This window comes from Eutrema salsugineum, unplaced genomic scaffold, assembly GCF_000478725.1.
Source record: "Eutrema salsugineum unplaced genomic scaffold, Eutsalg1_0 scaffold_10, whole genome shotgun sequence".
Taxonomy (NCBI): domain Eukaryota; kingdom Viridiplantae; phylum Streptophyta; class Magnoliopsida; order Brassicales; family Brassicaceae; genus Eutrema; species Eutrema salsugineum.
Window position 1 is genome coordinate 8111920 of NW_006256908.1, and position 20780 is coordinate 8132699.

The window sequence follows — 20780 nt, forward strand, 5'->3', positions numbered from 1 at the left end:
TCTCATTATTGACCTGCTCCCCAAACTTCCGGCCTTTCTTCACCGGAAATCTCTGCCCTCACTGTATCCGTTTGCGATGTCGGAAAACCTCAAGCTGCGATTCGTGCCATGACGTTGTGTGATGAAGAACCTCTTGTCCTGCCGGATGAACCAAGATTCAAGGTTTTTGAGGAAAGCGCAATAAGCCTCTTGGGGCGACTTTTAAACCCGGATTGTCAGCCAATGGACAAGATGATCATGGATATGCCTCGAATCTGGAGGGTGTATGACAAGGTTAGAGGTATTGCGCTGTCTCGAGACAAATTCCAATTCATATTCCAGCGTGAGGAGGATTTGCTTACAGTCCTGAAAGATCGGCCGTGGTCATACAATCATTGGACGATGCTTCTGGAATGGTGGACACCGTCTCCCCCGAGAGATTTTCTAACCATGGTGGATGTCTGGATCCAAATTAGCAAAATCCCGGTAAACTATTACAAGTTGGAAACTATGGATTTTCTAGCTGATAAAGTTGGGAAAGTTATTGAGATTGCTTACGATCCCAAGGCTTCCCAGAAGGAGGCGTTCATCAGAGCTCATGTGAGATTGGATATTGCCAATCCGGCGATATGTGAGAAGGTCTTGACCCTGCCGACAGGAGAGCAAGTTCTGATTGAATATGCCTATGAGAAACTGAGGAAACGCTGCTTCCACTGCCAGAGACTGACTCATGAGAGACCAGCTTGTCCTTGGACGAGAAAGAAGGCTCCTCCCTCAAAGCCGAGACCTCTCATTGAGGCTAAAACCAATACTACTGAGGCTTTCGTGGTCCATGCCCAGTCATCTACGGGTGTTGCTCCTTCGGTACCCCTGGTTTTCCTCCTTTGCTTGCTAATCTTCCTCGTGAAGAACGACAAGTTGCGATTCAGTATATTTCCCACAGTAATGACACCGAACGTAATGCCCGTATACTTCGAGTTCAACAGGCCTTGGAGTCCGATCTTGACACGACATCGGTGAAAATGCCTAAGCTTACTACTGATCTGCAAAAGGATAAAGGTCACGTTTTTGGGTTTGAAGATCATCATCGTGCTGCGAAAAAACGGAACCTATTCATGGATAGGTCCGTGGTTTCAGAAACGGTTTTCAATGATCAAGAGGGGTCTTCTTCCTCATCTCCTTTGGGTCCAACGGTTTTTCGAATGGGCTCTTCTTCGGAAACCCTTCCTTCCGGTACCAGGATTGATGGGAAAAAACCCGGAGTCATAGATCCCTGCTAAGGGAGTGTGTTATGTGTCTTGGTTTTATTTCGGTACCTTCTGGTATTCATTTTAATGAATAACCCCTTTAACTTATAAAACTTCTTTTAAACCAAATTATAAAAGTTAATCAGTCAAAACGCCAATTTTTGTTGCAATAAATACTCGTACGCGTTATACATTTCAAAATAAAACGTATGATAATTGCAAAGCGGAGATGATTTTCTCATCGATTTTCTTCTTAGTTTAGAAAATTACTTTTGACCAAAAAAATGGTTTGGAAAATTACTAATTTACTACTGTAACGAATAATAATTTTATAGAAGTAAAAGATATTTTCTGCATTCGGAAAATGGCTTTATTTGCATGTAAAAACAATCTTTCTACTTTTGATATGTACGAATTTTTTCCTCCCTATTATATACTACTAATCCATCCATTTCCCATAGAATTTTCTTTTATAAAACAGATATAAAAAGACTCTTTCGGAAAATGTTCGTAGGAGACGAGTGTGACGACCTGGACACGTCAGCTCCATGTCACTCCAGTCTGGCAAATCACTAATTAAATATAAATAAGACAAAAAAAAAATGAGGAATCTAATTTCATCTCAAATCTTCATTGACAAAATTAGGGTTCATTTTAATTCTCCTTCTCTCTGCATCGTGTTACTCAGGATCTGATTGAAATTAGGCTCTCGGCTCTTCTAGGTGTTCTCAGATCCGAATTATCAGGTGAAAGGCCTGAACTTTTGCTCAATCTTACAGTTATCACTTTTTTTCTTTGGCTGGTCTGGTGGGAACACAGAGAATTGAGAGCTCCAGAATTGTGATACTAGGAGTGTTTTGCTTTAGTGTTTGATCGAGTTTGTGAGCGAGTAATCTTGGGCTTTTGATTTAGGGGAGCATAAAGTAGCTCAAAAACTGAGGATCTACTTTCTTAGGCTAGGCACTTTCTGCTGAATTTTGTTTCGAGATTCTGGACTCATTAGTTGGATAATGAGCACTTTCTTCTTTGTTGGATTAGATAATCAGTAGACAGAGGATTAGCTGCGAAAAGTTTGGATTTTGGCTGACTAAGGATAATTCTCCGGTCATATTTGGTGCTGGGTCTGTTGGATTGGTAGTGAAGTTTTGTGAATAGAAATAGTTTTGGAATTTGCGGAAATGGATAGGCCTCGACAAAATGATCATTTGGGTGTGAATAAGATTGGGAGGAATATCAGAAAAAGTCCTCTGCACCAACCGAATTTCGCTGCGAATGCTAATGCCGCTGCTGCTTCAAGGCCTCAAGCGCAGCCTCAGGTTTATAACATCAGCAAGAACGACTTTAGAAGTATTGTTCAGCAGCTAACAGGCTCTCCTTCACGTGAAAACCTTCCTCGCCCTCCTCCTCAGAACAACCCACCAAAGCCTCAGAATACACGGTTGCAGAGAATCCGACCAGCACCCTTAACTCAGATAAACCGGCCTCCGGTTCCTCTCCCTACCATGGTTCCTCCACAACATCATCCTTACTTAGTTAGACCGCATCCACCACCCCAGCCACAAGTCACACAACAACCAATGATGGGTCATGGGGACCAGTTTTGGTCTAATACAGCTGAGTCTCCCATCTCAGAGTATATGCGTTATCTTCAAAGCTCACTTGGAGATTCAGGTCCCAATGGTAACCAAATGCAGCCAGGTCATGAGCAACGTCCATATATGCCTGGTCATGAAAATCGTTCATATATGCCTGGTCATGAAAATCGACCATATATGCCAGCTCAGCCTCAGCCTCAACCACAGTCCCAACCTCAACCTCAGTCCCAATCTCAACCTCAAGCTCAACATCAACCTCAAGCTCAGCCACACATGATGCCTGGATCACAACCTCGAATGAATATGCAGGGGCCACTTCAACCTAACCAGTATCTACCACCACCCGGGTTAGTTCCTAGCCCAGTGCCTCGTAATCTTCCTTCTCCTCAGTTCAATGGTCCTGTACCTGTCACGCCCACTCTGCCTTCTCCCAGGTTCAGTCAAATGTATGGTGGTTTTCCTTCTCCTCGATATAACGGTTTTGGACCACTACACTCACCTACATCCCAGTTTGTTCTGCCATCTCCTACTGGTTACCCGAATATGTTCTCTCCAAGATCACCTTACCCATTACTATCACCAGGAGTTCAGTATCCTCAGCCACTTACCCCAAACTTCTCATTTTCACAAATAGCTCAACAAGGAAGTCTCGGACCCGGTGCAGGTCCAGGTCCAGGTCCTCCTCAGCCACCTCCATCTCCAGGTCTCATGTTCCCGTTATCGCCATCCGGGTTCTTCCCTATCCCAAGTCCAAGATGGGGTGATTACTAGGTGGCTCTCTCCAGTCTCTGTCCGATTTATTGGATTACGTAAATCTTATCATGTTTTTTTTTTTTCAAGTCTCTCTAGGTTAGTCTATACTATGAAAGAAGCTTGGTCTCCAGAGCCTACAGTAGAATAGACGCAACAGCATAGATTTGTAAACGCAAAAGGCGCTTTTATAGAAGAAAATTTCTCTGTTTTTGAGGTTCTATAGGTAAAAGGTTGAAGCTTTATTTGGGAATCTTGGGATGATGATGATTACTTTTCTTTTGTTTGTCACAGAATTAGCCGTCTTTTGCGTAATTTGTATACAGGCTTTAGACAATACTCTGTCAATTTATAAGATTTTTGGTTGTTTTTCAAGCAAGTACCTCTCTGTATTGTTTTATTATACAGAAGATATCTTCTAGTGACAAAAGAAAGAGTAACTAGTGACAAAAAACTTTGTACGCATTTCTCTCTACATATGCAAAATTTGAGATAAATTTGATATCAGCTAGCAATTAAGCTTCACAAGCTCCAAAAAAAGATGGAAACAACATCATCCATAATACCATCATCAACCATTATTCGCACAGAATAACCAAACAAGACGAAGAAAAGAGGCTATTAGATCGGAGTTCAAAGGGAGAAAGGAGATTGTGTTTAGGCATAGACTCTGAGAATTAGAATCAGCGCATGTTCTCTCTCCGTCGGACATTTCTGGTTCTGTCATTGTACTTTGGTTTATCCGATCCTCTTTGAGTCGTTAACTCCACCATCCTCCTCTGTCTCTCTGGTGGTCGCGGAACTACTTCTCCGTTCACAAACAACTCAGCTGCAATTGCAAAAAAAAACACTCATCAAAGACTTCATCAGCTAATTATAACAAGAATCAGCGCGAAATTTTTGACATACATTGGCCACAGAAGCACTTACTAAGTTCAATCTTTCATACATATGAACAAATGAAAATATTTTGCTTGAAAAAATAGCAAGTTCAAGTTTTTTTTAAAAAAAGTTCTGTTTTCTCTGTGAGACCAACTCATTGAACTACTAAATTCGATAATATATTGATGAATTATGACACAGGACATCACGAGATGATAAAATGATACGTAAGTTTTGAAAATGCAGAACAGTGTTGATGAATTTACCTCCGTAATCTTTGTACTCTGGATCAACATAAGAGTCCGGAAGCACGAACAGAACACCAGGAATCCCTGAAACTCACAAGAAACAAGACACATGGGTTACAATCACATAATCTATCTCATGTGGCCTAATTATTCTAAAAGTACCATAATACACATCCAGTGACCAACTTGTGCTTCGAAAAGAGAGATACCTTCGAGTTTGTTTGATGTCTCCTCATCGATCTCACAGCCAAAACCAAAATACCTCTCGCACGAAACATTGTATATCTTCCTCTTAGCTTCTTCCTCACTGATTAACGAAACAGCAGTATCAGTGTGTATGTTATATAGCGAACTAGTAGCGTAAAATGGAGATCCGAGTTACAACGAACATGGATTTTGAATCCACAGCAATTAGATCGTAGGAAATGGCAGAATAAACCACGAATTTGGTTGCTCTTCTTTCAGGTTATAAGAAATGGGAAGAAACAATAACTTACCTTCCGACAATTTTGGCTAGGGTTTGAACATAGCAATCGATCATTTGCTGTCTATTAGCGTTTTCGCCGCCGGGCTTGTCCATGACGATGAGCCAATGCTCGTAGTCGCATCCAGGAAATAGCGGCGCCATCTCAGTAGGTGGTCGGTCGCTGAAATTCGATCCGGATTTGAGCGGCGCATACGATCCACCGGACCTGTCCATACGGGTCCGGATCGTCGTCAAACGTGACGAAGCGGGGATGAATCCGGCGGCGTGAAACAGCGTCGGTGAGGATCGACAGGAAATGAGGTGAGAAGGAAGCGGAGAAGGAGAGGCAGCTCTGGAAGTGGAAAATAAACGATTAGCGACGCGTGAGGCTGTGGAGCGTGATAGGGTTTTCGCCATTGATACTGGTGCGCTTCCCGGCGATGATGACAGATGAGACTTTTTTAAAACTAATTGATCGTTTGATGAAAGGAGAAAGGGGAAAAAAAACTGGACTTGGAGCAGATGATACAAAAAAAATTTACTAATGGGCCTTATCATATCTAAAAATTTATGAGTCTCATTTGAATGATGATCAATGAGGATTATAGAAACCATCAAAGTATGGATGTTTTTTTCACACACTGCTTATTTTGCGGTTCAAATTAACGCAAAGGAAACTTTATTTTTAAAATGAACTTTTAGATGATTCCGAAGCTTCACGCCAAGAAATTTATCGTCCGTCTCAGAGAGGAAATGAGGTCTTTGATCGTGAATCCTCTCGCAGGAGTGGTTTATCTCCATCTAACCAGAGATCCTCTCAGAGAATGGACCCAAGCTTCGACATGTGGGAAAATCCCCGCCCTCATGTTCGCCAGACAAGTTTGAGAATCTCTGAACCAAGCTCCAATCCGTCTCCACCTTCAAGGAAGGCAGAGATTGCCGTGGAAGGCAAAGGCAAAGCCGTAGCGGAGGAGGATGAGGATTTCAGCGATAATGATGACTTGGAATCCTCACCAATGCTCTTTGAAATGGGCTCTGGTTCTGGTTTACACTCTTCTCCACCTTTTGGTGAGTCTCTCCTCCCCATTGAGAATCATTTGGACCCGCTGCAAGAGAACAACACGGACGCTGAAGAAGGGAAGAGTGTTTTCGGTAATGAATCTATCCCCACTGATTGGGAGGACCGTGTTGATGGCCAGGAGGATGATACGGAGCTCACAGCTGAGGATTTGAGAATTTTGGAGGAGTGTGAAAAGACAATGATACTGGAAGCGATGATGGAAGAGGATGATTTACTTGGTGAGGAGTTGGCGGAGGATGAAAGGAGAGCAAATGAAGCCATGGTGGAGAGTTTGGAGAGGACCATCTCTGAAGATGTGAGACCAATTGTCCATGTGACAAGTGGAGCAGTTCCGACCTCTTCTCAGTCGCCAACCAGCAAGAGAGAGAGATCGCCTCCAAGAGTGCAAGCGGCAAAGGCTGGCTCAAAGAAGAAGACTCCCAAGAGCCCAAAGACGCAGGCTGCGGCATCCAAGAAGTTGAAGGTGTTTCAAGGAAAGAGTTCACCGAAGAGAAAAGCCCCTTCTTCGTATGCAGATTCCACAAAAGAAAAGAGAAAGACGAGTGATCCTTCTATCCCTCCCACTGAGGTGATTTTCGTTCCTAAAAGTAAGTTTTCCAAAGTGACCAAGAAGAAAGATGGCGATGTGGAGGATCAGAACCCTCCGAAGCCACCTGAATGAAGATTCTAGCATGGAACTGCCAAGGGGCGGATGCTAAACTCACTAAACGCAGACTGGAAGAGTTATCTCGAAAGTACTCTCCAGGTTTCATGTTTTTATCTGAAACTAAAAATGATCGGTTTTTTCTGCAAGACTTGCAAGTCTCTCTAGGATTTGATAATCTCCAAACTGTTGACCCTGTAGGAAACAGTGGAAGATTAGCTCTTTTTTATTCTAAGGATTTTCCGGTTAAGATTATGTTACTTGATGACCGTTTGGTCGATGTTGAGACTATTATTGATGGTAATAGAGTTTGTATGACTTTTATTTATGGAGATCCTGTCGTTACAAATCGTGATTATGTATGGGAGAGATTAAATCGTATCGGGATCTCTCGATCTGGCCCGTGGTTTATTATTTGCGATTTTAATGAAATCACAGGGAACCATGAAAAAAGTGGCGGTAAAAAAAGATCTGAAGCCTCTTTCCTTTCTTTTCGTGCCATGATTCAAAATTGTGGCATGGTCGATTTCCCTTTCCAAGGAAAGTCATTCTCTTGGATTGGCCGACGGAAGAACGGAGTAATCAAATGTAGATTGGATAGGGCTATGGGTAACGAAGATTGGCACAACATATTTTCCCACACTTATGTGGAGTACTTAAAACTATGGGGTTCCGACCATAGACCACTCCTAGCCCATATCCGATCCACCCCACAATCATTTACTCGCAGTTTCATGTTTGATAAAAGATGGATCGGTAAACCAGGTCTAGAGGAGGCAGTGAAAGATGGATGGGGAGTACCAAGTACAACATCACGGAAACCTTTTACATGCCGAATCCGTACATGCCGCAGTGCAATTTCCAAATGGAAAAAAGGCACCCAAACCAACTCGGAAAAACTTATAAAATTCCTTCAAGATGAGATAGATAGATCTATGATGGACGATAAATATCTCATCGGAAGAGATTCTTGATCTCAAATGGCGGTTATGTGAGGCTTATAGAGAGGAGGAACTCTACTGGCGACAAAAGAGTAGGGTTATGTGGCTCAAAGAAGGCGATAAAAATACAAAGTTTTTTCACGCCTCCACCAAACTAAGACGGGCAAAGAACCGGATCCTTGGTCTTTTAAACCATGATGGGGCTTGGATTGATACGGAGGCAGGAATCGAGAAACTTGCGGTAGACTATTTTTCGACCCTCTTCACTTCCTCAACTGAGCATGAGCCAACCAACGCTCTCCGGGATGTTCCCGAGATAGTTTCTGAAGCTATGAACGAAAGTCTTACTCGGGAGGTGACAGAAGATGAAGTTAAACGCGCTCTTTCTCTCTTAACCCTGGAAAAGCGCCTGGGCCTGATGGAATGACAGCCCTCTTCTTCCAAAAGTTTTGGAGAATTATTAAGACAGATCTCCTGAAACTGATCCGTGATTTCTTTAGCTCCGGGTCTTTTGACAAGAGAATCAACGAGACGAACATTTGCCTAATCCCAAAAGGTGATAAACCTCGAGACATGGGTGGTTTCCGACCTATCAGCCTCTGTAATGTATGCTATATAGTAATCTCGAAAGTGCTTAGTCTCCGGCTCAAGAGATTTCTTCCAGAGTTAATCTCTGAGACACAATCCGCCTTTGTGGCGGGAAGACTAATTACGGACAACATACTTATAGCGCAAGAAAACTTACATGCCCTTCGATCCAATCCTGCGTGTTGGAAGAAGTTCATGGCAATTAAAACTGATATGAACAAAGCCGATGACAGAGTGGAGTGGTTGTTTCTACGACGTTTAATGGAGAAAATGGGATTTGCTCCTCTCTGGGTGAATTGGATAATGCAGTGCATAACTTCGGTTTCTTATAGAGTTTTGATAAACGGAGTGCCAAAAGGTTTCATTAAACTTACCAGGGGTATTAGGCAAGGGGACCCTCTTTCATCATACCTCTTTATTATTTGTACGGAAGCACTCATTGCCCAACTGCGCCGGGCCGAAGCATCCGGGGATATATTAGGCCTCAGAGTAGCAAGGGCGAGCCCTCCCACATCCCATCTCCTCTTTGCGGACGATAGTTTATTTTTCTGTAAAGCAGATTCACAACAGAGCCAAACAATTATTAGTATTATCCGCTCTTATGGCGAGGCATCTAGGCAGAAAATTAACTTTCAAAAATCGTCCATTATGTTCGGAAACGATGTCCCAACCTCCATACGACAGGAAATAAAGACATCAACGGGTATCAACCGAGAGTGTGGCATGGGAACTTACCTAGGACTTCCGGAGAAATTGCATGGCTCCAAGGCACAAGTGTTTGCCTTTGTTCGAGATAGACTCCAATCTAGAGTCAATTCATGGTCATCCAAGCTGTTATCGAAAGGTGGGAAAGAGGTATTAATTAAATCGCAAGCCCAAGCCCTTCCGACATATGTAATGTCGTGTTTCCTTTTGCCAAAAGTGATTCGTTCTAAGTTGAGCTCGGCTATTGCTAACTTTTGGTGGAGTTCGAAGGAGGATAGCAAGGGTATACACTGGATAGCGTGGGAGAAATTGTGTACCCAGCTAGCTGATGGTGGACTCGGGTTTAGAAGCCTTGAAGAATTTAATCTTGCTCTTTTAGCAAAGCAATTATGGAGATTGTTGAGATTCCCGGATTCTCTACTGAGCCCTCTAGATATACAAGTATCAAATCGTCCATCTTATGGATAGAGAAGTATTATGGCTGCAAAGCCGCTTTTGAAATCCGGGATCCGCAAGACTATTGGCTCGGGTTTTGGGACATGTGTCTGGACCAAACCCTGGATTCCCGACACTCCGGCCCGACCCCCAAAAGAACTCCTGGCCGAGCGTGATCCTCTCTTGTACGTTAATACTCTAATTGATTTTGATTCAAAGTCATGGAAGATGGATCGTCTTCGTGAGCTTTTCCCACCCGAAGATATTACCCTAATTTTAGGGATACGTCCGAGCCAATCGGCCTCGAGAGATGGATATAGCTCTTACAAAATCAGGCAACTATACAGTTAAGTCCGGTTACTGGGCCGCGAGAACCTTATCTCGTCATGCTTCTGACCTCCCTCTTCAGGGTCCATGTACCACGGTACTGAAGGCGCAAGCATGGAAATTAAAAACCACGAGAAAGCTTAAAAACTTCGTGTGGCAATGTATTTCAGGCTGCTTGGCATCATGCCATAACCTTGCAGCCCGCCATATTGGTAGAGATAGGGGCTGCCCTCGATGTGGTGATGAGGCCGAGACGATTAATCATGTGATCTTCGAATGCCCTCCTGCGAGACAGGTCTGGGCCCTTTCGGCCATCCCATCAGCTCCTGAGTTGTTCCCATTACCCTCTTTTTATGGTAACATTGATCATCTGTTCTGGAGAGCAAAAGATCATGGAGCTAGAGACGAGGATTTACAGGCTTTCCCTTGGATGATGTGGTTTATTTGGAAAGCACGTAATCGAAAAGTTTTTGACAATGTCGAAGAATCTCCTTTAGATACGCTTAATCATGCAATAAGTGAGGAAGAAGCATGGCGAAAAGCACATTTGCTGGAAGAGACCTCAGCCGAGCCCCGAGCGGTTATTACTCCACCTCGTCCCTCATTGCCGACTTTACCGATATGTCACGTCGATGGTTCATGGACAGAGACGGGTGTGACTAGCGGACATGGATGGATTGTGACCTAGGTGGACTGTGTGATCTCCATGAGGTTAAAAGGATCACGCCGGAGCTTATCCCCGCTGCATGTTGAGTTGGAATCGCTATTGTGGGCTATGAGATGTATTCTGGAGTCTTCTATATGCTGTGGCTGTTTTGTTACGGATTGTTTTGATCTTCTTGCCATGACGGAAAATCCAGAGGAGTGGCCTAACTTTGCTTCAGAACTTGAAGATTTTAAAATCTTTAAAGCTTCTTTTTCTTCTTTTAGGATTTATCATGTACCTCGTAGAGAGAATGCCCGTGCGGATTTCCTTGCAAAGAAAGCAAGAGCACGAGGCTTTAGGGTTTCCCATGTAAGTTCGGTTGCCCCCGTTTGGCTCTCCTTAGAGGAGAATCTTGTACCGAATACTTAATGAAATAGTGTTTTTGTAGTAATAAACAAAAATAAAAATAAAAAAAAAAGAACTTTTAGATCTCCCATTTTTATGTAGATATATATTTTTTATTTATTTTTCTCTTTAAAATTTCTATACTGATGGTTAAAAGGAAAAATGCAAAAGGATTTATTTTTTTTTGTCGGGATCTTGGTGTTGCACATCTTCATGTGATGTTTTTTTTTTTTGTGTGAAAAAATGCCCATAGTTTAGTACCATATAATTCTCATTAATAATGTTGTTGATACATATACATAGAAGTCATCAAATATCACAATTTCCACCTGGACCTCCAAATGAGAAGGACACTCCATTGGATTTGCTATAACCCCAATATGTCACCCTATAGCAACTATGATTATCAGCATAACGTCTTAATTTTCTATCTTCAACATAAACTTTTTTATAGTTGGAGTTTATGATCACGACATTTTTGAAATGTGCTGATTTCTTAAAATCAAAAACTGGAAAATGTCCATTTCCCATTGGAGGGCTGATTCGGTCAGGGGATATAAAGGTATTCCCTCCATATCTCACCAGAGAAGCACCTTTGTTTAAGTGTGTAAATAACTCTTTGGGCCAGTAACCAATTACTTCATTACCTATTTTAAGTGCCCAGTTTCCGCTAAAGCCATCCTATTACACATATGAAGCAAAAGAATTATAAACTTCCAAGTTCAAGCAGTATATAAAGTCATAAAGGTCAATTAAGAGAAACCTACCTGAAAAATTTCTGTTGTAAAGAAAAGGCTCGATGTACCGTAGATAGAGGAGCCCCAAAATCCTCTCCCAATTCTGGGATTTCCACTTACAACAACAAAACCAGGGCATTGTGTGTTGTAGCACCCTGTTTTTCCATAACGATCTCTCTAAAACAGGAAAAACAAATTACAGATAAATTTTCTATTTGTAACAAACTTATAATAATTTTTGTTTAAAGCGAATCCAATTGAATACCAATAACCAATTTTTACTCACAGTCCAATATATTGTAAATCGTGTGACACTATCACCATACAATCTTGGATGCACCTAAAATAATAATAAATAAATGTTGAACATATAATTAATTAGACATGCATGAAAATTATGAAAAAAAAACATAAATAGAAATATTCATATAGACATATATATTTTATTTGTAGCTTATATGAGTTATAAGTCAAAACTTACATACAGTAATTATTATGAAATGAGAAAGAAATTAATAAGTAACTGAATGATTGACTTACCGCCCAACCAGCTTGTATACTATTGAGTTGATCTGGAGGTCCATTCTCTAACCACATTTGACTTTTACTATATTGATTATCTTTTAAGTTTAAAGAATGAACACTTATATCAGCTTCAGCTCCTCGATAGATACTTCCATCTACCATGGTCTCAATTGTTGCAAACTGTAAATTTCATAAATGTATATATTAGTCTATAATTTTGATACATTATTGAAAATCCTCATTTTGCTTTTGTTCTAGTTTGCATATAACAAATATGTTATCAGAATATCTTTACAACTAAATGAGACTTTGTAACTCCCTTCAAATACAATTAAGAAGTGGAAGACTTACATGTTGACCGAAATACTCGGCTGTGTTCACATGAAAGCTCTCAGATCCATTTCTCTGTCTAAAAATTGGAACCGTTCCTTTTGGACAATGCTCTTCTGTTTCATATTTGTTGCTTCTTTCAGGATTCTCATATGAGCTGAATGTTTCCTATATGTAGTATCACGGGTAACAAAAGAATAATAAGATTCGTAAGAACTAATGTTTCTCAAAGTCCGTGTCTCCTCTTTTTGATTGACTAAGATGTGATTTTTGCTTCTATTTTAGCCTAATTCAAATGAAATAATGATCTTCGATTCTTTTCTAAAATTTTAGGATATCCAGATTTGTATTTGTTGGATTCTAGAAAGAATCACTTAGATCCATCTTCAGTAGTACCCGCAGTATGAAAATTCACTTCATACCCATAAATTTAGCAAAATAACAATAATATAGCATATGGAGAAAAAAAAACAATAATATAGCATATGAAAATATCAATTAATATATATTAGTTCACAAAATAAAAATAAATATCATATAAAGTTTCCAAATTGATTTTCATAAATATTTTTAACATGTTGATTACGAGGACTCTAAATTTTACTCCAAATTTCAAAAATAAAGTTACCTTTTTGAATATTTTGAGGTATTTGTATATTATAATATATATGTATATATATCTTATACATTGTCTTAAAAAAATATGTATGAAAAGATATGTAGATCTGACCCATAGCTCAATCTAGAAATATGGATGTCACATTTGTTTAATCAGATCAAATCTTGGATTCATATATTATTGTAATGCGCTATATATACTATTATACCTGAATCTTGTGATTTTTCAACAAAGGATGTTGGAAAGCTGGTTGTTTGTATATCTCAACACAGTCAAAATCCTGCAAAATTTACTCACAAATTAGAGCAATATTCTAAAATCAAAAATGAAAACTTTTAGAGAATAGAACAAGCAAATCGAAGTTCTTACATCAATATTTCCTTCCGCACCTTGTGTCAATAGCAGATAGACACATAGACCTAACGCTAGATGTAATGCCATTGATAAGGTATTCATAATTTCTCTCTAGTATATAAACCAATTTGAGTCAACGACTGTTACTCGTGTTTTAAAAATCTTACCAAAAATGCCTATATTTTCTTGGTCAATATATCTTTAATACTAAAAAAGGACACTATAGACCAATTTTGCTGATGTTAAGCACCATAAGTATTCTCTTTCTTTTTTTTTTCATTTATTCGAAACTATTAATTTAAAAATGATTAACACACTTAAATTGGCGAATTAAATAAAAGAACAAGAGAAACTATATGCAATTATTTTGTCATGATATGCAATTATTATTTGGCCACCGGAAAAACGTAAATGCCCTAGATGATTTGAAGAAGATGACTATTTCACTGACCCATATATAAACCCAGTTTAAGCCTTAATCGACCAAACATCCTTACAATGGGACAAAGAAAAACCAGAGAAATTTATTGAACATGCAGATCATCATCTTATTCACAAAATATTCCTACCGACAGAACCGGTAAATGATAGTGACATAGCTAGTGTGATATGGTAACATACGAACAATGGCATCTATACTTTTATAATCTGATACCGAGTGGCTCTGGCTAATATGGCTCGTGAGGTGAGGATATCCTCCTGAAACCTCATTTGACATTACACCCTGACATAGCGAAAGATATTTGGCTCAATAATAACAACTATGGCTCCAAACAGTGGCAGTTCCAGAAATTTTCTTAGTTAAAATCAAGAGTAATTAAGTGCAATATTCATGGGATGAGGCGTATTTGCAAGGTTAACTATGGTCCCACCGTATCCAAAGAAGAGTATATGGAAAGACAGCAGAAATTACCTCTAACTCCCTCTAATTTTTGCCACGTTTCCATTTAGCAAGTACTAATAGGAGCATAATGTTGTTAATAGGATAGCTTAGCTGCGCAGGAGCAGAAAAAGATCTTTGGGGTATTGGCGAGGTGCATTATGAGCCATTCATTTTTTTCCGTATGAATATATCATTTAATGCTAAGCTATGTGATAGAGTTTGGGGTATATAACTCGTTACCCGTAACATTATTTATTATACAACTAATACTATGATTATCTACTAAAGGGAATACCATATTTTGTTGCAGGATATCCAACCTAGCCTCTTTCGGGTTTGTGGGCGTTCTAGTGGCTTCGATCACAACCACGCTACGTGCAAAAGGCCTATTTAGAGCGTCTGGGACGGAGGGACGAGGAGAGAAGCAATGAGAGTTGGTTTTTGGTCTGCTTCTTTGTTGATGGGGCTGTTTTAATTTAAGTACCATTTTGTGTAATATTATCTAAGTTCTGGACCCCATAATGACTCCTTGAAAAGTTTGATGTAAGATATTTTGGGGAATGTTAGTAAAGTTTCCACGTACTTGTTTGTTTCAGTGTTATGAAAATCAATGTTTCCATATATCTAAACAATGTTAATTTTATCGTTATTGATTAAATTATTTTGGTTAGCGGATAATCGAAATATTAGATAGATAAAATAATAGTTACAAATTCTTTTGTTACATATCCTAAAATTAATGTTTCCAAATATAAATACTGCTAATTATTATATTAGACGTTAACAAAAACATTGGAAGTTAACTACTGCATTATACCGATACATAAAGTATCGCTTGTGAATGCATATATATAAGCATTCGATAACAATTACTTTGTCTATCTAATATATCTAATATCCGCTAACGACCATGATGGTTTAGTTAACAATATTGTTATCCTAAATCTCCTGAGACTTAGCCTTAGTAATCTTTTTATCATGTTAATAATAACAATATTTTGGAGAATGTAGTAAAGTCCCCAAGTACTTGTTTGTTTCAGTGTTATGAAAATCAATTTTTTTCATATATCTAAGCATTGTTAATTTTATCGTTATCGATGAAATTATTTTGGTTAGCGGATAATCGAAATATTAGATAGGTAAAATAATATTTACAAATTCTTTTGTTACATATCAGAAAATTAATGTTTCGAAATATAAATACTGCTAATTATTAGATTAGACGATAATAAAAACATTGGAAGTTAACTATTGCATTATACCGATATATAAAGTATCACTTGTGTGTGCATATAAATAAGCATTCGATAACAATTATTTTGCCTATCTAACATATCCAATACCCGTGAACGACCATGATGGTTTAGTTAACAATATTGTTATCCTAAACCTCCTGGGACTTAGCGGTAGTATTTTTTTTATCATGTTAATAATAACGTTAGATGTGTATAGCAATTAGCATCTCGAACCCAAGTCTACCCCATGGATACATAAAAAACTCTTCCAGATTTCTGATTAACTCCACATGGTCGTACATGATTTTGGACCGGTGGTTGGTAAGACAAAGAACAACGCTGGTAATAGCGAGGCATGCATACTTCAAACAAGTGGTCCGGTCGACTACGGCTTTCTTTTTTAGCATCTTGGTTGCCAAATCAACGCTGCAAGTTTTAAGATTGTCAAACAAATTGGGCTGATAGGGTTTTTCTTTCACCGGATTTTTTTTCTTCTTCTTTGATCTCTTCGGATACCTTCTGTAAGGAAGACCAGTAACAATTGCGAACTCGTGGAGCAAAATCCTAATTGGCCGACTGGCAAACAAAATCCAGATCACGTGCTTCTTGTTAATTTTGATCAGTCTGGTGATGATGTAGTGACCAAAACTTCCAGCGAACGCCGATTTTTTCTGTCGTCGTGATGAGCTTCCCAAAAGGCGAACTGCGGTGGAAATTTTTATCCTCCTCATCAAGAGTATCTAGAATGTTGTTAATTGTTTTCGCTTTGTAATAGGAGTTGATTCTCTCGCCAGATGGTTATTTGCCGGTAACAAAAATCTTGGACAGCAGCTCTTGCATCGCCATGTCTAGAAAAAAAAAAAAAACAGTTGCAAATGCTAGAATGAGAAATGGGAATTAATTCTGATTTCGGGAGTTCCAGAAATGGTTTTGAGAAAAATAATTTTTCCCTCATCAATATAATTTTTAAATTTTAATAAGCATTATTATATCTCCGATTGTAGGGTTGCTTTTGCACACCTAGTAATTGCTATAGATTATAGAGGTGTAGGGAGTTTATGGTATTAAAATAAAAATGAACAGTTGCGAGAGAAGTGAAGCGTTAGATTTGCAAATACAGTTGTATTTTGCGTCACAATATGCAAATTCTCTAAAATCAAATAAGAATATATATGATATTATGAGTGGGGCATTGATATTAAATTTTAATAAACTACACCCATTTTTTAAAATTCATTGGGGTGAATGATCCCGACTTGTTACATGTACCTCCACCACTGACTCCAAAACTCAAACTTTTTTTTTTGGAGGATTGGCTCTTGGGCTATTGCAGTCAATATCTTGTATTAGATAATCTAAATCTCAAGAACAAATTCCAATGGTCTGATTCTGATGCAGAAGAATACAATTTAACAACTGCAATGGTGAGAGTTAGCAAGGGTTTATGGTGAAATGTAACTACGATGACGTCGATGAGTCGATGATTCTTCTTATCACAAAGATGAACGTGCTTCAGGTCTTGAATGGATTTATTCGGAATAGGAATGGAGCTTTTTAGATTATATCCCTATATAATAATATATATATTAAGATAAGAAATAATCATACAATACATAAGGACTAATAATAAATTAATAATTATGAGGCGACAGTTACCCCCGGTTGGGAACAGAGATTTCTGATCCCGCCAATGTTATCTATACGTGTCCGATACTGATTGGTTATAGAGATATGCTTCATCTACATCAAATATCTTCCCAACCGTACGATATTAATCCGACGGACCAGAAAAAACCTTATCTCTCCAGCTCTAGATCCTGTATAAATTCAAAGAAACAAATAAACAAATGGCACACACGCACAGAAGAAGAAGAAGTGAGAGAAAGGCAAATGAAGAAGACGAATTACGCAGAGATTTCGCCGGCCGGAGATCACGAATAAGTTTATTAGCTTCAAAATAAGCTCGACGAAGCTACAATGGAGCTTCCATTACTCTCTTACACCAACTCCGCCTCGTTTTCGCGGACAGGCTTATGCTCTTCTTCCTCCTCAGCTAGTGTTAGTGACTTAACGGAGAGAAGGAGGAACTTGAGAATGAGATTCAATGGTGGAGAAAATTCTAGAATCGTTAAAGCTTCCGCTGGACGAAGCAGCGAAGGGATTGACAAGACAGACGGTGTAAGTGGCGGCGGAGGAGGAGGAACAAGACAATTCGCTGGTCCTGCCATGGAGGTTACTACACTTGATCGTGGCTTTGCTAACTCCACCACCGTTGATTTCCCGATCTGGGACAAAATCGGCGCCGTCGTTCGACTTACTTACGGAATCGGTGGGTTGATTTCACAAGTCAATTTTCCTCTTAATTTTTTTAAAAATCCGGGGGGCTTATATTTACAGCTTTCTTCTGTTCCACCCCTGTAAAATGTGAAACGTGAAATTTAAACCCTGTGTGATCATTAGGATCAAAGTTATTAAACGTGTGTTTGGATGATTTAGGAGTATATGGAGCAATGGCTGTGGCAGGAAGATTTATATGTTCAGTGACTGGGGTTGACTCGTCTGGTGGATTTGATCCTTCTCTTGATGCACTTCTTGCTGGACTTGGCTTTGCAACACCTCCAATTATGGCTCTTCTCTTCATACTCGATGTAAACCATTAACCTCTTTATCATCTTTTGGTTCCTCTCTTAATTATGTTTGTTAGAATTGGTTTTGAAAAAAGAAACTCTTTTTCCTGATTTAAGGATGAGATTGTGAAACTATCACCGCACGCTCGAGCCATTAGAGATGTGGAGGATGAGGAACTCAGAAGCTTTTTCTTTGGAATGTCGCCATGGCAGGTGAACATTTTGGCTTTTTTTTTCTTGGTTTTAGAATCTTCCAATCTTGAATCTTTTGATTTTGAGTTTTCAATTTGTGCTTAATTTTCTCCAGTTCATACTCATTGTCGTGGCCAGTTCGATAGGAGAAGAGCTCTTTTACCGTGTAGCTGTTCAGGTCTGCTTTCATTAAATTTTTGCCAAGTAGAATCATTGACCATTTTGATTGAGTTATTACTGATTAATCTCTGATTCTCACAGGGTGCTCTGTCTGATATGTTCTTGAGAGGGACACAATTGATGACAGATTCTAGAGGCATGGCATCTTTGGTAAGTCAAATCTCTCGTTCACGTGTTTCTTTCTACATTAAGATTCCCATATAATTACTCATGGATCTCATATATTCTTCTTGTTACTTCTAGACCGGAGTCTTGCCTCCATTTGTCCCATTTGCTCAAGCATTTGCAGCTGTGATCACTGCAACTCTCACAGGCTCTCTCTACTTTCTTGCTGCTTCTCCAAAAGGTTAGGATTTGATCATGTCTTGAATCTCTTGATTATCTAGTTTCTTCGTTGATTCTGTTGTTTCTCATTCTCATTTTCATTTTCAGACCCTGCGTACATTGTTGCCCCGGTTTTAAGATCACGCCGAGATGATTTCAAGAAGCTTCTGTCAGGTACTAGCCCGTTCTCTTCTTCCTATTATATATAGTTTCGAGAAAGATTTGAAAGGTTGATAAAGACTTAGCTTGGAGAACAGGGAAAATGTAAAACCGATTTGGTACAAGAAAACAAACCAGTTTGGGTTTCGTATTATATATGAACTTATTCTTTTTTGTCATTGCTTTGTGCAGCTTGGTACGAGAAGAGACAGATGAAGAAGATATACTCTCCCCTCCTCGAAGGACTCTTAGCTCTCTACCTCGGTTTTGAATGGATTCAGGTAAAATCTCGGTTCGGTTTGTTATGCAATAAATCTGGTTCCAGTTGGTACTGATATATACATATGGTTGATTTCTCTGGTTTTTTTTTTCAGACGGATAATATTTTAGCACCGATGATGACGCACGGTATATACTCGGCGGTAATATTAGGTCATGGGCTGTGGAAAATTCACGATCACCGGAGAAGATTACGTCGGAGAATCGAACGGGTTAGAACGGAGACCACCAATGAACAATTTTAAATCAACTCTAGCATGTAATAGGTTGGGGTGGGGGACTTGTGTGTAATATTTTTTTTGGTAAGGGGTCGTAAGTAACTAGAGAAATTAGGTAGGACCTCTTCCATAAAATTTAGACAGCTGCTGCATACAGTAGAGAAGTATTGAAAGTACATATATATATGTATATATATTATATGTTATACATAAAAAGCTTGTATTTGCTCTTAGTTGTGACTTGTGACTTGTGAGAACAATCAATTTTGAGATCTCTCGTAAACTCTCTTTTGACTCACGTTGTTTGGTTTGAAAGAAAAAGCAAGAAATCAGAAGAGAAGTTGAACAACGATTAAAACCAACAAAAAAAAAAATGTTGAACAACGGAACAAGTACGCACACATTCACTAGAATCGTACAATACAATCAACAACATTCGAGAACCCTCCAAAGTCCAAACTGTAGTGTCACAGTTGGTTTCTTCATTTGTCAAAACAGAGAGCTCACGTGACGACTCCGTGCTTCTCTTATTCTCTAACTGGGCTTCTGGGCCTCACACTCGACTGAGACGAAACCATGAACTCCTCTTACTGCGTTAGAATGTTCGACTGCCTTTAGTCACGGATTTTTATTTTTTTGTTTGTTAGCATATAAAATATCATACGACATACGGTATTAGAGCTAGGTAGATTTTTTTTTTTTTTTTTTTTTTTTGTCGACTACCTATCTACTAAGTCACGTCTTGATCGGTAGGATGATGATTCCGGAAAGTCACCTCTACCGATTCTGTCTAACTTATATGGGAGAATATGATACCACGTACTCGAGCTTCTTTAGCGAGAGAATCAGTTCGGACGTTTAAAGCTCGAGGTATATGAATGATGTTAAAAACAGAAAATGTCTCTCGAAGATGTTGGAAGGCGTTTAATTCTGAAGTGAAAGCCGGCCAATCGATCGGATTCTCAATCATTTCAATTAAATTCAAACAATCTGTCTCAATTTGTATCGTTAAAATGTGTTTATCTTTTAGGCATAGCATAGCCCAAAGAAGAGCATTCATCTCCGCATGTAATGATGAGATACTTTTGCGGCATCCTTGGAGTCCAAAAACCTCTTGTCCCATAATATCCTTATAGCTCCACCCTAGTCCACTAACTAAACCATGGTCGATCCAAGAAGC

The 20780-nt window shown here is 39.2% G+C and overlaps 6 protein-coding genes and 1 pseudogene across 6 annotated transcripts; 5 read left to right on the plus strand and 2 right to left on the minus strand.

Annotated features, from left to right (window-relative positions):
* The first annotated feature begins 108 nt into the window (after positions 1-108).
* On the plus strand, positions 109-1259 carry LOC18027239. The gene is made up of 2 exons (XM_024148372.1): positions 109-843; positions 966-1259. The coding sequence occupies exons 1-2, from the start codon at positions 109-111 to the stop codon at positions 1257-1259; spliced, it is 1029 nt and encodes a 342-aa protein (XP_024004140.1).
* Positions 1260-1867: 608 nt separating this feature from the next.
* LOC18027240 (protein HAIKU1) lies at positions 1868-3946 on the plus strand. Its single transcript, XM_006410620.2, has 2 exons — positions 1868-1972; positions 2265-3946. Exon 2 carries the CDS (start codon positions 2405-2407, stop codon positions 3590-3592), a length of 1188 nt encoding a protein of 395 aa, XP_006410683.1. The 5' UTR covers positions 1868-1972; positions 2265-2404; the 3' UTR covers positions 3593-3946.
* Positions 3947-4047: 101 nt separating this feature from the next.
* On the minus strand, positions 4048-5667 carry LOC18027241 (multiple organellar RNA editing factor 6, mitochondrial). Its single transcript, XM_006410621.2, has 4 exons — positions 5199-5667; positions 4911-5008; positions 4720-4785; positions 4048-4400 (listed from the first exon to the last, which is right to left on the minus strand). The coding sequence occupies exons 1-4, from the start codon at positions 5582-5584 to the stop codon at positions 4255-4257; spliced, it is 696 nt and encodes a 231-aa protein (XP_006410684.1). The 5' UTR covers positions 5585-5667; the 3' UTR covers positions 4048-4254.
* Positions 5668-5991: 324 nt separating this feature from the next.
* On the plus strand, positions 5992-6905 carry LOC112081595. Its single transcript, XM_024148373.1, has 2 exons — positions 5992-6835; positions 6886-6905. The coding sequence occupies exons 1-2, from the start codon at positions 5992-5994 to the stop codon at positions 6903-6905; spliced, it is 864 nt and encodes a 287-aa protein (XP_024004141.1).
* Positions 6906-10962, plus strand: LOC112081596 (annotated as a pseudogene).
* A 285-nt stretch (positions 10963-11247) lies between these two features.
* LOC18027073 lies at positions 11248-13590 on the minus strand. Its single transcript, XM_006410622.1, has 7 exons — positions 13519-13590; positions 13358-13429; positions 12552-12698; positions 12216-12380; positions 11962-12015; positions 11706-11852; positions 11248-11619 (listed from the first exon to the last, which is right to left on the minus strand). Exons 1-7 carry the CDS (start codon positions 13588-13590, stop codon positions 11248-11250), a joined length of 1029 nt encoding a protein of 342 aa, XP_006410685.1.
* Positions 13591-17453: 3863 nt separating this feature from the next.
* LOC18027074 lies at positions 17454-19874 on the plus strand. The gene is made up of 9 exons (XM_006410623.2): positions 17454-17950; positions 18118-18269; positions 18366-18461; positions 18556-18618; positions 18702-18770; positions 18864-18966; positions 19053-19118; positions 19296-19384; positions 19478-19874. The coding sequence occupies exons 1-9, from the start codon at positions 17599-17601 to the stop codon at positions 19625-19627; spliced, it is 1140 nt and encodes a 379-aa protein (XP_006410686.1). The 5' UTR covers positions 17454-17598; the 3' UTR covers positions 19628-19874.
* The last annotated feature ends 906 nt before the right edge of the window (positions 19875-20780 follow it).

Excerpts from the sequence above, each read along its gene's own strand:
- LOC18027073 (XM_006410622.1), bottom strand. The coding sequence starts at position 13,590 with ATGGCATTACATCTAGCGTTAGGTCTATGTGTCTATCTGCTATTGACA. Across the intron at positions 12,699-13,357 it reads TGAAAAATCACAAGATTCAG|GAAACATTCAGCTCATATGA; the intron begins GTATAATAGTAT and ends TACTACATATAG. Across the intron at positions 12,016-12,215 it reads GTATACAAGCTGGTTGGGCG|GTGCATCCAAGATTGTATGG; the intron begins GTAAGTCAATCA and ends TTATTATTTTAG.
- LOC18027239 (XM_024148372.1), top strand. The coding sequence starts at position 109 with ATGACGTTGTGTGATGAAGAACCTCTTGTCCTGCCGGATGAACCAAGA. Across the intron at positions 844-965 it reads CTACGGGTGTTGCTCCTTCG|GCCTTGGAGTCCGATCTTGA; the intron begins GTACCCCTGGTT and ends CGAGTTCAACAG.
- LOC18027240 (XM_006410620.2), top strand. The coding sequence starts at position 2,405 with ATGGATAGGCCTCGACAAAATGATCATTTGGGTGTGAATAAGATTGGG.
- LOC18027241 (XM_006410621.2), bottom strand. The coding sequence starts at position 5,584 with ATGGCGAAAACCCTATCACGCTCCACAGCCTCACGCGTCGCTAATCGT. Across the intron at positions 4,786-4,910 it reads GACATCAAACAAACTCGAAG|GGATTCCTGGTGTTCTGTTC; the intron begins GTATCTCTCTTT and ends TGTGAGTTTCAG. Across the intron at positions 4,401-4,719 it reads AGAGTACAAAGATTACGGAG|CTGAGTTGTTTGTGAACGGA; the intron begins GTAAATTCATCA and ends TTGCAATTGCAG.
- LOC18027074 (XM_006410623.2), top strand. The coding sequence starts at position 17,599 with ATGGAGCTTCCATTACTCTCTTACACCAACTCCGCCTCGTTTTCGCGG. Across the intron at positions 18,967-19,052 it reads TCTTGCTGCTTCTCCAAAAG|ACCCTGCGTACATTGTTGCC; the intron begins GTTAGGATTTGA and ends TTTCATTTTCAG. Across the intron at positions 19,119-19,295 it reads TTTCAAGAAGCTTCTGTCAG|CTTGGTACGAGAAGAGACAG; the intron begins GTACTAGCCCGT and ends TGCTTTGTGCAG.
- LOC112081595 (XM_024148373.1), top strand. The coding sequence starts at position 5,992 with ATGGACCCAAGCTTCGACATGTGGGAAAATCCCCGCCCTCATGTTCGC. Across the intron at positions 6,836-6,885 it reads GGTGATTTTCGTTCCTAAAA|AACCCTCCGAAGCCACCTGA; the intron begins GTAAGTTTTCCA and ends GTGGAGGATCAG.